The 16625-nt window shown below is 40.2% G+C and overlaps 1 protein-coding gene across 1 annotated transcript; it reads left to right on the top strand.

The window, feature by feature from the left end:
* Positions 1-1207: 1207 nt before the first annotated feature.
* Positions 1208-16312, top strand: LOC130691712 (transforming growth factor beta receptor type 3-like). The gene is made up of 14 exons (XM_057514685.2): positions 1208-1446; positions 6035-6165; positions 7457-7633; positions 7703-8004; positions 8159-8577; positions 8986-9117; positions 9387-9634; positions 9723-9902; positions 9979-10144; positions 10231-10394; positions 10485-10583; positions 10664-10802; positions 10898-11092; positions 11233-16312. Exons 1-14 carry the CDS (start codon positions 1332-1334, stop codon positions 11586-11588), a joined length of 2823 nt encoding a protein of 940 aa, XP_057370668.1. The 5' UTR covers positions 1208-1331; the 3' UTR covers positions 11589-16312.
* The last annotated feature ends 313 nt before the right edge of the window (positions 16313-16625 follow it).

Genomic DNA, 16625 nt, shown 5'->3' with positions numbered 1-16625 from the left:
AACCTTGCCAGGTTAATCAATAGAAATGAACGTCATTTTTTTTGCGTGAAAATCACATATCAACAAACTTGAAAAGATATCCATTAAAGAGCCCTCTCTACTGGTGGGAATGCAGCAATTCTAGTAGAATTTAAACCCCCCCCCCCTTTTTTTTCGTGCGGTCCGAAAACGGGAATCCAGTCCGCCGGCCATCTGTTGGTTAATCCCTTTTTTCTTTAAATTGAAGACTCAAATTTGTCTGTGTGTGTGTATTTTATTTTCACACAGACGCACACACCGGCGCCTCTCATCAAAGAGCGCACAGTTAATAATAACGGAGTGTTAAAAGAAAAGAAATCTTCTTCTTTATTACCAACTTAATGAAAAAAAAGAGGAGTTTGACATTGACTCGTCAACAAATTTTTTTTACCCACAAGAAAAATGAGGGAAGGATGTCCGGTTTCCCACCGATGAGTTTTTCATTGAAATTCACAATTTACTGTAATACCGCTTGTAAAAAAAAAACAAACTTGAAATTTCATTCAGAAATTTTTACGACGGCTGAAAACCCTAGCGTAATTCTTGTGGAGCAATCGAGATTAATAATGGATAGATAGCAGGTCGCGGGTTTGTCATTGATTGGCATAAAAGTGAGTTGACATAGAATGGGCACGTTCATTGAGCATTTGATAAGAGAAAACGGGACATGAAATGCGCTAGAAATGTTTTATGTTTCCTATTTGACGTGGGAAATTGTTTCCAATTATCCATCAGATATAGCCCCTTCTTTGTCACTTGATACACATGTGCCCATTAAACAAAAAAAAATGGACGACTAATGAGCCTCCCCGAAATGAAATAACAGGTGGATGGTTCGATGGTTAGACCTAATAGTACGACGCAGTTTTGGTCGAGTACCTGTCTAGTGGGGATCTTTTTTTTTTTCGTAAGAGGAATGGATTACGAATGGTTACACACTCGAGAGAAGAGTTGTCTGTTACAAACACGACAGGTTGTTTGTTGTTGGCTAACAATCGGGGCCAACGTTTCCTGTCGTCATTTGATGGATGCCAGCAAGTTCTCACCTGGACTCTCTCTCTTCTTCTTCATTTCATGGCGTCAGCTGCCCCTTTCTATTTTGTTTAGATTGGATTCTCATTTCTTTTTTTCTTCAACTTTTTTTAAATATTTTTTTTTTTTTTTTGCATTTCATGTACAACAGGTTTTTTTTTTTTTTTCGCCCTCTGGTTTGTTTGCGCGCTTGGAGATTGCAGTGAAGCAGAAGGCAAACAAAACGAACCAAAAAGGTGGTTGAGGAAAAGAAACCGAAGAAGAAGAAGAAGAAGAAGAAAATGGTGATGGCACGCATAGTTGGCCGCTGTTGCCTTTTGGCGTTGGTTGCCGCCATCGTGATGAGTTGCTGGACGACATCCACGGCCAGTCCCGTGGCCCGCACCGATGCCTTCGGTAAGAAAAACAACAAATTTTATTATTCATATTTTTTTTTCTTAAAAAAAAAAAACATCGTAAACGAGTCCATTTTTTTTTCTTCCAAAGTGTTTTACGGCCACTCCCTCTCCACCCCCTTTTATTCATTTTTTTTTCGCGTCTGTCCCAAATCTGCCATGTTACAGAATTGTGAATTTTCTTCTTGACTGACCGCCGTGTTTTGAAATGACACACGGGGGTCGCTGTTTTTATTCATCTTTTACGGTTTGTTCTCAATGAGAAAACATCGAGATTGATGTCCGTGTCTTTTGTTTGTTGAGACCGCGCGTCGCACACTCATGTGTTAGCAACAAACACGCTCAAATAAGGCATTTTTTTTTGTGTTTTGGCGTAGCGACGAAAGCCAATAGCTTCTGCAAATATTTGAAGTTACACGAGAAGTTTTTCTTCGGGTTTCATTTCCCAGGTTGCGTTTACCTGGTGCGTTAAGGTCCAGGCATTTTTTAAATGTTTGACCATTTGAGTGAATCAGCCCTTTTTGTATATTTTAACAGTCTGTTCGAAAACAAAACAAAAGCTGATGCGGGCATGGCGTCATTCCAACAGTACGGACCAGTCCAATTGTCAATAATGTATTTTTTTTTTTTTTTGAAAGAGAGATCGTATGAAAAAATAGATTTTTTTGTTGATCTGTCGAGGAGGGTCGCATGGATATTTAATCCGTTTTTGGTAATGGGATAGGATTGAGTGCCGCCCCCGTGACCCATTACATGACGTCAGGACTTTGGCACTGAGCTTTATGTGTTTTATTTAGAAAGACAAAACAAAACAGGGGCAACAAACAAAAACAGCCGATTCACTTGGTGTATGTACATCACGAAGCGTTACTTGATGGATAGGGCAGAGAACGAAACGAACACGTGTGTTTATTCAGTTTTGTTATTGGTCTGGTTAGTTGACGTCATTGATTCATCGTGAAAAAAAAAAGGAAAGGGTGGAGTTCACGAGCGTAGTCTTTGAAGGGACGCCTTCTTTGATGTTTTAATAATTGACACGTTTGTATTCGAACGAAAATTGTTCACGGACCACCGAGCAGCTCCATCCGCCATATTCGAATGTAATTTTTTTTTTCGATGAGTAGGGAAACGCTTATCTGTGGCGTGACCGGGTCATAAAGAAAAAAACTTCCGGATTCCGAGGTCATTTTTTTTTTTTGTTTCGCTTGAGTGAAAAAATTTTTTATTCAAATTGGCGAAAAGGTGTTGGATGTGATGGACGGGCCAAAAAGAAAGGACCCCCAAACAAAGAGAAAATGTAACCCACATTTTCTTTTCGATGCTAAAGTTTTTGTGAAAGGTTTCGTCAGTTGCCTTTCTACATCCGCATGGAAGCCAAATAAGGAGGAATGAAGCACTGAGAAGTCGATCCCCCCTCTCTCTCTCTCTCAAAGACAACAGTTTCTTTTTCTTTGAATGTGTTTCACATTTTGCTGTTTACTTTAAACTTCAACGTCGTTTGGGTGGGATATTATTATTTTTTAAAATGAAAGTAAAAGAAGCTCTATAACAAACACCCACGGGCCATGTTTGTGTTCATTTTCTTATTGTGCGCATAATAGCAACACACACACACACACACACACACAAATGAAATTCCAAAGATGCGAAACGCTACGTGAATGTTATTATTTGACGGTAGTAGCCACCGACTGCTGTTCGAAATGGTCGTAAGCCGGGGGAAGAAAAATGCGCTTAAGAACGACTTGTAGGGATTAAAAAAAAAACTATTTACTCCACTGTTGTTGTTGTTGACGCTTGAGGGCGCATTCTAGTTGTTTTTTTTTTTCATTCACGTCCGAACGAATTACGTTGCGTGTCTGATGGCCGAAAAAAAAAATATGCGTTTCGTGTTGCGCGCGCTCTTTGCAAACGTCAAATATTAAAAAGAATTGTTAAGAAAAAAAAGAATAAAAACAACAGCAGAAAGTTGGTGCGTGTTGTTCTTTAAAAAATGTACTCGGGTGACTCATCAAATGATGGAATGAATACAGAAGAAAAGATGACAGCGATAAGCGGGGGGAACTGAATGAATACCAAAGAAGGTGGGAATATCGTTGGCAGTAAATAAAAGCAAAAAAAAAATTAGTGACAAGTCTGAAAGAGTTGAACGAGTCCGTCCCTTTTTTTTCGCTTATGTTATTTTCCCTCCGTCATTTTTTAAACTCTGCGACCGGTTAATGTTTAAAGGTCCGATTTGGAAAAGTCCTATTTCGCTGTGAGATGACCTCCCGAGATTCAAAGAAAAAAATAATGGAGAAGATATCGCATTCCGTTGGCCGCCGTATTGCATAGTCGAATTACATGCGGTCCATTTTACTTTTTGTGTGTGTCCTTCTATTGATAAATTACGAGAAATGCTGGCCATGCCCACTCCCGAGCGGATCGATTGACCGTAATAATGGAATCTGCCTACCAGCGGTCAGTTCTATCTTAGCCCCCCGATATTCTAGTCCGGGGACGTTAATAAAGAACTAGTTGACTCAGCCACCGTCAGATGAACATCAATATTTCGGCCACAAAAAATATTGCGCCTATCGAACGAAGAGAAATGGAGACAAGTGCGTCGCGGGAATGGCGACCTTGCCGTGACGTCAATAGAGAAAGAGAGAAATCGGCTCGCATGGGAGGAGCTTAGCGTATTGAATCATGTGTGTGAACGCGCCTACGGCCACGTTCCGCATTTACAACTCTTGACGGATAAGGAGAAGAAGAAGAAGGAAAAATAAAATATTTTCTTTTTTCGTTTGCGCCAATCATCGGCTTGAGCTGCCATTCACTGAAAAACTCTTTCTCCAGTGTCTTCGTTTATTTAAAAAAAAAAAAAAAAATTCTTGGTACTGAAGGAGGAGTAGTTTTCGCTCGAATAGCTGGCGCCCGGAAGTGATGGAAGAACCACCACCGATGTGTAATAGTAGACGCATCCGGTCGCCACGTACACACACACACACACACACCAATTTTTCACTTATCTTTTTCTCTGGACCGTCGTCTGTCAATGGCCATTGGATTTTCAGTTTAAATCGAGAAAAACAGTTGGGAGGAAATGGATCCCTCGTTTTATTTTGTTTCTTTTGAAGGGGGAAAACCAAAACGACTTGGCGCCAGATTCAATTCCTCCATTTTTTTGTCCCGATAAAATTTTTTTTTTCCTTTTTTCGAAAATAGAAAAAAAAAACAAGAAAAAATCCAAAGTGTAACGCAGATGTTGTTTGGCTATTCACGCCCGAGGGGCACGCTGCGGGTCCCGTTAACCACCACCAACACACACACACACTACTCTCCGTGTATGACGCAATGTTTCAATTTGTTTTTGACGAAGCGAAAACTTACCGACCGTTAATTATTTCACATGTTTAACGAGAACAATTGACGAAATGTTTTTTCGCCAATTCCGCTGAAATTCGATCTGAAACGCGCCCGCCAAAAAAAATGTTAAATACCCCAGTTGAAATGTTTTAGTTTTAACATTCATTTGCAGCAACGAAATGTTTTTCCTCGTATAAAGGAGGAGAAACCGGTTCGATTTTGTGGTATCTGGTGATTATTTCGTTACACGAGAATTGCTAATGATACGACCGTTCTGCCCATTTTTCTTGCATAGACGTTCATTTTTTTTTTCTTTCCCCGAACCAAACCAGATCTGCGTTGATATTTTTTCGTGGAAACCTATTTCACGTGGGTTCATCGTATGCGCATCGTGCTCGCATATTTTTTTTTCTTTCTAAGCAAAAGATACGAATTCGGACTACCCCTCCAAAAAATTGTATAATGAGAAAGACAGTTGATTTATTTGCATTTCCTTCCCTTGAAAAATATAAATCATTATTATTTTCTCTTGGAGCAGGAAGCGGTTAGATAACCTACTAGTCGAGCGCCAAGAAGAAGGGCGCGCAGGTTTTAAATGTCTAAAAAAAAAAAAAAGAAAGTAGGAAGCTGTCAGATATTTACCATTTCTGGTGTGTAAGCGCGCATCGGTTTGAAATGAATACCATTATTATATTAAATGTGTTGTATGTGTGTATTTTTTTTTTCTCGGTCGGTCCTCATCCACCGCACACCGGGACCCACCTATGATTATGGTTATTACCGTTGCACGCAGCACACACTCGTCGTCATTAAACATGGAGGAATCCAACTCCCTCCTTAAAAAAAAAAGAACCCAAACTTTTTTTTTTTTTTCGTCTTCCGCCCATGGACGCTTCTTCATTGGTTCTCACATGGCTGTGTGTTTACCCTGTTTGGTGTTGTTTGTTTGTAATGGGCCCACGACAACAAGAAAAAAAGAAAGAAACTAGCGCAACATCTAGTTAAAATAAAATTCAGTTTCTTATTTGATATTTACAGTAGTGTTAGAAAGAGAATGGGCCTCGTCAATGTGTGGTTTTCTTCTCACGCTTCTTCTCTCTTTTATTGGATGATAACTGAATTGAAGTGGTTCATTTTTTAATGTTGTTGGATTGTATCAACGTCCACAAGTAGAAGGAAATAGAAGAGAACAATAGTAACTAATGCAATGTTTTTATTTTTATTTTTGAAATAAAAAAAAGGAGCTGGACCGGACTTGTGTGTCGTGCAAACGCCTCTAATGACCCGCCATTTTCAGGCCTGGCGCCAGGCTGAGGAGGCCGTACTGACCCGAGGCTGTTCGAACCGGTCGGGAATAGTCACCACTCACGAGGTAAAAAAAAAATAAAAATAAATAATAATAAAATAGAAAATTCGTGGAACTCAACGTTTGATTGAAAGCTTTGTGTGTTTGTTTTGAAGTCATTATTATCGTTACTAACATTTGTGAATCGCTTCGGTTTTGGGTTTAATGGATCTTTCCGAGAAAATTCTATAAGTAAGACAGCGGTAAATTGGTTGGTTAAGAAATGGTGGGGGGGGGGGATGAGTGGTTTGTTTTTGGTTTGTTTTCGTTGACGTTCATTTCGAATGCTTGCCATAAGACGTGACACACACAAACGTCTGTCTCCATGTCTTGGTTTGTTTGATTGCTCAACTCCGGGGCCGTGTGTCGCGCTCGTACGTATGGCGTCAGCTGTTTGAATTCTGGGAGGTCGCGCCTCTGCTCGTTTGTATTTTTTTTTTACTCGTTCCACGAACGTGCGCCGGCTTCACGTTAACAGATTAACACAACCTCGCCGCCGATCTTTCATAGAAAAATTCTTTTGAAAACACCTCAATTTTTTTTTTTCAAAAGAGTTGTCATCATCTTGCCGACAAAAAAAAAAAGGGTTTGGGCTGCCTTTTCTTTTGTGTATTGGTTATATACAATGCAACCTCTCTTAACAGCTTTTTCTTTTTTCAGTTTCGACGCACACGGTAAAAACGAAAGACGTAGATAGAGGGGGGGCATGGAAACCTGTCGTTTGTCGATAATTACGTCTTAGGACAGGCGAAATCTCGTTTGGGAATGTGTGTGTGTGTGTGTGTTAGAGGAAGCCCAATGATGTTGCTATGGCTCGGAAATTAATGAGATTGGCCAGTAGTAGTAGTAATAGTAGGGGTAGTACTGCGTAGTATTCCTGGAAAATAGGAATATATGGACTTGTCACCTTTTACCGTAATGATGCGGTTTGAGAAAGACACTATAATCGGCGAGGGGAAAAAGGAGGGAGTACGGGGCATCAATGTAATTAGATTTTTTTTTTCTTTTTTTTTTTTCTTTTTTCGTTCTCTTGTTTTCAGGACTTGGTTGTAATGTTAACGGTAGTAGTAGTCGTAGTAGTGGTAAGATATCAATAGGAGTGTAAATAGTAATAATCTTCTGCGGTAGATCGTAAAGAACCAAAACATACCACCAACGCCATCTAGTGCCAACCAGGGACACTATGCTATACGTCCCGCCCTCCTTTTTCCTCCTTTTTTTTTTTATTGAAACCAACGATGATAAACAATTTAAATGAGAGCGAGATTTCAGTGTGACATTTCAAAAATTGCTAGAACAATAAAATTATCTTGTACAGGTCCACCTCATACGACTGACGAATGCTGGAAACTCGGTTCTGTTGGAGGTGGATGGGACGGACAAGCCGGCCAATACGCGCTTAGCTCTCATCCTCGATGCTGACACAACTGTGAAATGGACGGTTCGGCTCGTCGGTAGAAGTGTTGATTCTAACTCGCAAGAAAGCACAATAATTGTAAGTTGTGAATGAATCATAATCATTGCGGTAAACAACTCGTAACCTTCTCGTTTTTGCCATGCGCAGGTGACGGGCAATTCCGTGCTCGACCTGTCTGAATTGAAAGCAAGCGTTACCAACCGTCCCAAGGAGGGCCGGAATGCTCTGCTGCGTTTCATCGAACGCCGCTTCAAGGCTCTCCACTCGTTCAGTCAAGTGGATGCCGGTGGTAGTCAACTACGACTTCGCTTGACTCTGGCCGCCGGATCTGACGCCTCCCTCTGCGACTATGAGACGACCAATGCCAGTCCCGTCTTGCAAGCAAGTCGAATGGAGCCACAATCGGTGGAAGGCTGTTTCCATACGGAACAAGCGGGCAGCTATCCAAAGTACGGTGACCCGTTAAAGTAGAATTTCCATCTTCCTTTTTTTTTGTGTGTGTGTGTGTGATGACTTTGCTTTGTTGTTGTTGTTGTTGTTGCAGTCGTCAGGAAGGTAGTGAGTCTTAATTTATTCTTTTGCCTTTTTTTCCTCCTACGACAGGGATGTTCACGTGATAGATTTGGACAACGGCCAACCCGAGTCTAAGAATAAGAACAACAGCGTACACATTCACTTAGCGGCCGGTGGGGCGGATGAGGAGATGAGTCAGCCACGCGACGTGGCTCTCGTGCTCAAGTCGGCCCGACCTGTCCGTTGGATCGTCTCGTCTGCACCCGTCTTGACCGGCTCGCTCCTGATCCTGGCAGAGCACCAGGTGGACATTAGCGGTCTTTCCGCTCGGCAACAATCGGACGTACGCAGCCAGCAGAATCTGCCGGAATCTTTCCCACTTTTGATATTGTCGGTGACGGCCGATCTCGGTCCGCCCGTCTCCTACGTCAAACCGGCACCAGCAACCAATAGCGTCGAGATCGTCATCGGCAAAAAGCAGCAGCAGCAACTCCGCCTTCCATCGTCGAGTAAGAGAATGTCATCCATTTGTAGTTGTCGTTTCCCTCTCATCCGTCCTCTCTTCTTCCTTCTTCTTGCCTCTCCCCCATCAAGCCTCCCTTCTTCACATTTTTCCTATCTGCTCAATTCGCTGGAAAACAGCTGCTTCTCGTCCATCATGACGCCTGACAAGTCAGAGCTTTTTTTTTTTTCTATTTCTCTCTCGTCACTCCTCTGTGGGATGTGAAAGGAAAGATTGAATGCGCAGTTAAGAAGAAAGAAAGAAAGAAAAAAATATTTCGAGTGACTCAAAACAAAAAAAAAATTTAATGAATTTTCTTGTAATTAACATGAATTTTTGTTTTTGTTTTTGTTTTGTGTCTTCATTTTTCATGGAACCCCACCCTGTTGTCTTCTTTTGTTGAACTCATTGAAAGATGTGGTCAAACAACAAGTCGAGAACCTAAACGGAGCAGCCAGCCACAGTTCGCCATCTACGGAGATGGCCCTCCGCAGTTTGGGTCGCAGTGGCGGTGCAGGCTACAGCCAACAGAACACGCCCAACCGAGGTATAAAAATGCAGGATGAAATAATAATTAAACGTGAAAGAGCAATGATTCAGCCCATTTTTCTTTACGTTTGGTGTGGCTGTACGATATTGAAATGTCCATTATTCTTTTGACGACGTTATCATGACCGTCCTTTATTTTTATCATTGAAGGGCGGAGGTTGGTAGCTCTAATGTGCCCAGTGTTTTTGTTTTTTTCCAATTATACTAATGTACCGCATAAATCGTGTTTTACATACATACTGAGCCCATTTTGTTATATTCAAGTAGGTACTGGGACGCAGCGGAGTGTGGCCTGGACACTGCAGCAGTCTGTACGGGTGCAATGCGGATCGAACTATCTGACGGCATCTTTGCCGAGGCCCATGGCCGAAGCGTTGGGCGTCGTCGGACTCTTCCTCAACGATCGCGGCTGTTCGGGGAAACGCAACGCCAGCCACTGGATGGTCAAAACTCATGTCACGTCCTGTGGCAGCACGTCGCGCATCGATGGCAAATTGACCACCTACTCCAACGCGGTAAAAACTCTGAACTTTACAACACGTTACACCCATTCCGTCCATGGATTTATTAGTATTATTATTATTATTTTTTTTTGTTCAACAGGTTCATATCCAATTGCGAGCTGTCCACCCACAACAGAACGATGACGAAGATTTTGAAGGCTCTGGAGTGGATGGATATCCGTCGTCTGCTGCCCGTCAGGTGACCATTCCAATCCAATGTCATTCAGAGCCCAATTTCCCTGTTGGATTTGGTGACAAGTTGGATGACGACAACGTCATGGTATTGATCTTGAAAATTTTGGATTTTCTGCAATCATTTGTTGATGATCTTCTAAATATTTTATTACGTTTAAAAGGATACCGACGTGGATTTGCCAGTGGGACAGACGGACCTTTATCATATGGAGATCCATCGCAACAAAGAGTGGACTGTTCCGGTTGTCACTGGACCTATGAATGAGGCCAGCAAAGCTGAGGTGGTCTTTGATGAAACTTTGCACGTCCGTACGTGGATTGACGGAGGTATGTGCATCAAAAAAGCTACCTTTTTTTTTTTTTTTTTCAAGGTTATGTTTTAACCTGATCACGTCTTTGATTGGCGGTTTCAGTCTCTTACATCCAGATCGTGACGGAGAAATGCTGGGTGTCCAACAGTTCCGACAGCGAACAGCCACCTCGCTTGATTCTCATTCGTAACACTTGCCCAGCCGATCTGTCTGTCCAAGTGCGTCAAATTGAACGAGGTGACACGGACGGAGGTTTCAGTTTCCACGTAAGTTTTGCCATCCTTTTTTCATGCATTGTTTGTTTCTGTTGTACGAATCTTTTCAAGCTTTGCATTTGATAAAATTTAAATAAACAGGTTTCCAAGGATTATGCCGATTTAGGACAGCTTTACATTCACTGCAAACTGGGCCTTTGCTCGAACCAACCCAGCAAAGTGCAGGGCAGCTTGAAAATGGTATACATGGTCCTCTTTTTTTTTTTTTTTTTTTTTAATACGATGATTTACTAACTGAATTCGTTTGGCTGCATGTCCAGTGTATCGATCCGTCCCAATATTGTAGCGGACGCCATGTATTAAAACCTTTTCTAGACGAATCAGTATCAACAGCGCAGCAAATCCTGGTCCGCGGACCTCTTCGTATGGTCGCCAAAGCCACCTTTGCGCAGCAGAACAGTACGTACACTAATGTTGAAAAGAAATATAAGAAGCTTATCTTTTTCCCGTGCTACCTGATTTTCGAATAATAAAACGAAACAAAAAAAAATTAGAAATCGGTGCGTCTGGAGACGTCACAACATCGCCCGGTTCGCTCGTCACGGCTGGCCAGAACAACGGAGTGACTGGCACGCAGCAAGTGATTCTCGTGGGCGTTTCAACAGAAGTAACAGTAGGCATCGCTCTGGCCTCGTTTGTCATCGGAGTCGGATTGACGGCCATTCTGTGGTGCATCCACATGAGAACAGGTACACACAAATCTCAATTCATAGTTTGATAAATATAGTTTTCTCCTCCCCCCTTCCCTTACCCCTCGATTTTCTTATTATTATTTGTGTAGCCAAGCTTGAAGAAGAAAAAAAAACGATTGCTTTTTATTGTACAACAGATCCGTATCGGCGAGTTATGAACCGGAAGACTCGGTCGAGTCGAAGTAACAATCGTTGCCAGGCGATCGGAGCCAAGTGTTCACCCATGATTCGGCCTCGCTCTGGCGTGGACCATCATCGTACGTCGTTGCAACAGGTTGCGATAGGAACCCAGCAACAACAGCAACAGCTGATTGCAGCCCAACCGGCCAGTGACTCGATGGACAAGCAGCCGCAGCAATTGCAGCATCAGTTCACGTACGACTATGACGTTTCGTCGTCGCAGTCCAACAGCAGCGGGAGCCAGTGTAGCCGCGAAGACTCGTCGCCTACGCCCAACTCGCAAACGCCGATGAACGTGGCGTCTGCTCGTTGACTTGGTGTGGGAGGCAACCGTAAGGCTTGGCGTCGATGTCGCTATGCAAACAATAGTCTCCCTCTTATCCTGAGATAAATCCGTAGCAGGGATTTTTAATTTTTATTCCGCTTAGTGGATTACTCTCTGCCACATACAACACACGCACCGTTCTCAGGGCTTTTTCCTCCATCCTTTATGACGCCGTATCCTTTTTTTTTTCTCTTATCTTTACATACCTCCGCGGACGATCCCTCGCTCCCTCACTTTTCAAACAAATAATCATTAATTATATATTCAAAAATTATTATTTTTTTTTTTCATGTCGTATTTTGCGTGCGCGCGTCCGATCCATTCTACCTCCGATTGCACTCCATCGTCGACTGGTGTACAAAAACAAAACAGAATTTCACACACACCCACACACCTTAATCTCCCTTTCTCTCTCTCTCTTTACCTATACTCTCTGAAGAACTCCTCGCTCACCACCTCAAAACCGTTTATTATTTAATAGTTTCCTTATTGCTGTATTACCTTTTTCCAATAGGGCGTTGATTTGCGTTTTTTTTGTCATTCAGTAGTTGTAGTTTTTGTTATCACAGCTCGTAACTACCTCTCTGTCCCACTATGGTCCCGCGCATCAAGACTCGTGACCTTCCATCATTCCGGTCGGGATTTTTTTTTTCTTTATTACTCGACCGTTTCGGCCTAAAAAAAACAAAAAAACAAATAATAATAATAATTATAAAAAAAATAAGCCTCGCGCTGGAACACTCGTCTCAGGAAGAACGTGATCCCGTACACAGTTTACAAAGTGGTTCGGGTTCAAGCTCTAAATGCCCCCCCCCCCCCTTTTTTCTGGCTGTTCAGTTCATTGCTGAATAATCTTTTCTCAACATTTATTAATTATTATTCAATCGCTCAGTATATAACAAACGCGCTGTCGAAGGTGTCTCCGAAATGAGTTGCTTATAGCAGAAGAGAAACGATGATCTTTGATTAGTTTTTTTTTGTCTCGTTATTGTTGATCTCTTCTCGTTAAGTGGCACATCGATCAAATCTAGATTTAACCCCGTCTTTTTTCTTAAATTTCAAATCAGATTTACCTACTCATTTCACATTTTGCCCACCAAGTTCCTTTTTTTTCTTTGCCCGTCAATCACTGGTTTCGCTTCTACTAGCCTTCCGGTACCGCAAACATTTTTTTTTTTTTTGATCCGTCATTGAATGATTTTTTTTTTTTTTTTTTTTTTGTGCTTTCCTCTTTCAAAGAGAAAATAGCGCGCATTTTTCTTGTGGCTTGTAAAGGGATAATTGTCGACCGTTTACCTGTTCTTTTGCGTGGATGCCATTTTTCATTGAGACGGGTTTTGAATCAGTACAAAAAAACAAAAAACAAACAAACAACAGAAAATATTTCAATAGTAAACAGCAAATTCACTTTGGAATAAGGAAATGTCGATTTCCTTATTCGTTTCACATTCTGTTCGTTTGTTTGATTTTTACATTTGCAGCTTCTTTCTTTTTTTTGTTTATTCGTCGTTTGTGCATGTGAAACGAATTACGATTCGAGACGCTCGGGTGTGAATGAGAAAATTATTATTATTTTTTTTTTATTCGATTGTTCGATGAGTTTGCTGACGATGCCAACATTTGCTCGCGTAAACAGGGTAGGAGAACTCATATTGGTGTGTGTGTGTGTGTCTCCGGATTCTCGTATGATAGAAATCCCCTCGCTGAATAACTAAATCAGAGAGAGAGAGAGAGAGAGAGAGAAAGAAAGAGACTAGTTTATTTTTTTCTTTAATTCCGACCAGGCTGTAAATTACATTTCGCTATCGCCCTCTCCAATCAGTAGCTTCTTTCGATCGAGAGCAAAAAAAAAAAAAAAAAAAAAAAAAAAGGAAAAGAAAACAAACGAAATCTTTTTGAGAGTCTCTTCATTTAACAGATGACGATCTCGACCGCAGTTTCTTTTCCTCGTCCTCGCAGCATTTTTTTTTCCCCCTCTTTCCCCCGTGTTCTTTGTCCAACCATTTTTTCCACCTGGACACGTAAATATCCTGACGTTTGTTGTCTCCTTATCTTCCCGTTGGTGAAATTTGCCCCGTTTCGACGAACCGTAAAAAAAAAAAATCAAACATTGCGCTACGAATCAATTTTTGACATCCAACAAAAAGTACAACCCAAGGATGCATATTTATATATATATATCTATTTATATTTTGGCAAATTAAAAAAAAAAAAAAAAAATGGCAGCCTTTTTTTTTTCTTGAAAGGAAAAAAAAAAAAAAAAAAAAAAAAAAAAAAATGTACTGCCGTCCAGGCCTCTGTCCGGCTCAATTAGAAACTGTCTCGGGCCTATTTTATACACGGGGGAAAAAAAAATATATATATATATACACATCCTGCTACTTCTAGAAAGTACCTTTTTTAAATAAGAAAAAAATAATAATAAAACTGCATTTGTTTTTCTCTCAATCTCCCTCAGCTCCGCTTGCCTCTTGATTCTGAAGTTGCATCGACACGTCCATCAATAGATTGGACTCTGTCGTGTCACGAAAGAAGAAGAATCTATCATCTTCTCTCGGTTTTTTTCCGTAAACCGTTTGCGTTTTTTCGTTATCGAGTGAGCTTCGTCTTCTACGTCTCTATCTTTACGAGGAATTTATTTAATTCTTTAGTTCGTTCTTGCGATACTTTTCAAATTGGAGAACATAATATTTCTTTTTTTCTTTAATTCAAAATCATTCATTTAACGTGAGTCCCGAAGGAAATAAACGAGGAAAAAAGTTGGTAGAAGAACATCAAATGTCTCTTCAGTGACGCTGACTTTCGACGTCAATGATGATGACCCTAGAGACGTTCTTCTTTGCTATGGCAGACACAACGACGTATATCGAGAAGTTTTCTAGACTTTTCAATCCCGTTTACTTTTTTTTTTTTTTTCGTTATCTTTCCTTGCCGAGCATCCCTCCAATTTTTCACTCGCCTTCTTTTTCAAATATTAGAATTTTTTTCTGATCTTTCCTCTTGTTTTTTCTTTCTACCTCTTTCAAATATCTCCCCAAGTGGATGCAGCGGACAGGGCCATTAGCCTGCCCCAGGAGTTTTCGCTTTTCCATTCTTGTGGGTTGATCGAAAAAAAAATATGGGAATGAAACTATGTCTACCTCAATATCGTCGCATTGATCCTATTTATAAAAAAAAAAAAAGAAACATTCAATTTCATCTTTTCCTCTTTTTTTTTGTTAGCCAAAAGTTTTTGTTTTGTTTTTTTTTCCACAGAGAAGAAATAAGAATTAAAGTTTAGTGTCTTTTTTTTTTATGATTAGAAGAACAAGCTGTTTCTCTCATCGTAGGGAGTCTCCCTTTTTCCCTCGAAGCTTCCAGTGGTGGGCAAAAGTAGTTCTATTTTCTTCTTCTTCCATATTCATTCATCCGAATCCATGTTTTTTTCTCTCTTCATTTAAATAAGCAGGAAAAACAAAACAAAACAAAAAAAAAATAAACCTAACCCATATGCTTAAGTACCTCGAACATATATATATATTTTTTTCGGTCTATATATTTCCCTCCTCGTTGGGCATAAATTAATAAGAACGCGTAGTACAATAAGATTTTGTGTTTTCTCTCCGTTTCAGTTTGGGTTTTTTTTTTTCGTCTGCGTAAAAAAGAAATTATTATTACCTCGTAAAAAAGAAGTATCGTCCTATATTCGGAATAGAAATAGATTCGATTAGTTTAGATGATTTTTTTTTTTTTTTTTTTAAGAAAACGTTGATTATACTACAATAACCTCGTCTATGGAAAAATGAAATCTGTTTTCGAATTATTTATTCTTGAACCTGCCACTATCTCCCGAGCGCAATTTGTGCATTTATCGTTCCCATTATTTTGAATAAGAAAACAAAAACGAAAGAGAACCTGCAATAGGTTTTCCTCTTTTTACATCTAATTGTTAATGTAATGCAGGTTGTCATACACCTTACAGAAACATCTACCTACCCTCATCCTATTTTGCTACTAATTGATTGCAACGCATCACATACGGGTTCTTTTTTTTTACAATATAGTAACAGCAATCAAGACATGTAATGTTGTAAATCGTCAACGCGAATGGCATTTGTTGAACGAGTATTTTTTTTCTCGGCGTATTATCGTCTCGTGCTTTTTGTTTTCTCGATTCAAATAACCGCAATTTGAATCAACGTATTAACTCCCATCTGTCTCTCGATTCAGTTCCGTCAAAAAAAATTTCCCACAAATAGTTTGAATCCGCTTTTTTTTCCTAGAGCTATATATACCTCCACTCATTTCCATATTCAATTCGAAAAATAAATTTCAAAAAATCAAAGAGCACCACCTCTGCCATAAGAATTGATCAGACCTCTATCCTTCCATCGAGCGCGCGCGCATCCCATCACTAAAGCATTACCCCCCGTGTTGTGCAGTGTTTTTTTGTCCCTCTAATAAATGGTCTGTGTGTATTTCTTTCCTTGTGTTGTCCTCGATTTGTATCCTCCTTACATTAATTTTTCATCTTCCGAGAAACCTATCCGGATACAGAAAAAACAGTATGCTCCAACTTTGTTTCATGTTGTATGTCTTTTTTTTTCACTTTCTCCGCAACCTGTTTAAAATTTTGAAAAAAAAACATTATTTTTTGCTTAGATATCGTAGAGGCCCTGTCTGCAAATCGCAATCTGTACGTGTATAACCCAAAAATCAACCTCTTATTAAAACAAACAAAAAGAACAAAAAGGGAGATGACTTTATACAATTTGCAGTCGTTGAAGCCTATATACATCATGCAGTACAAATAAAAATACACTATATCTTTGTATCCGGAATATTGAGTTTGTCTTTTAATTTATTAGCAGGCCATTATTTGGCCTGCTATTTTTAAGACCATTTTTTTTTAGTGGTCTTATTCGGCCATTATCCAATATCGCTGATGGTCGACGAGAGATAATTCCCGAAAACTGTTGGAGCGGAGATTGAAATAATCAGACATTCAAAACATTTATATTTGTATTAAAATAGGTTTGTCATTTG

This window comes from Daphnia carinata, chromosome 1 (assembly GCF_022539665.2).
Source record: "Daphnia carinata strain CSIRO-1 chromosome 1, CSIRO_AGI_Dcar_HiC_V3, whole genome shotgun sequence".
In the NCBI taxonomy this organism is placed as follows: Eukaryota; Metazoa; Arthropoda; class Branchiopoda; order Diplostraca; family Daphniidae; genus Daphnia; species Daphnia carinata.
This window is presented reverse-complemented; position numbering and strand designations above follow the sequence as displayed.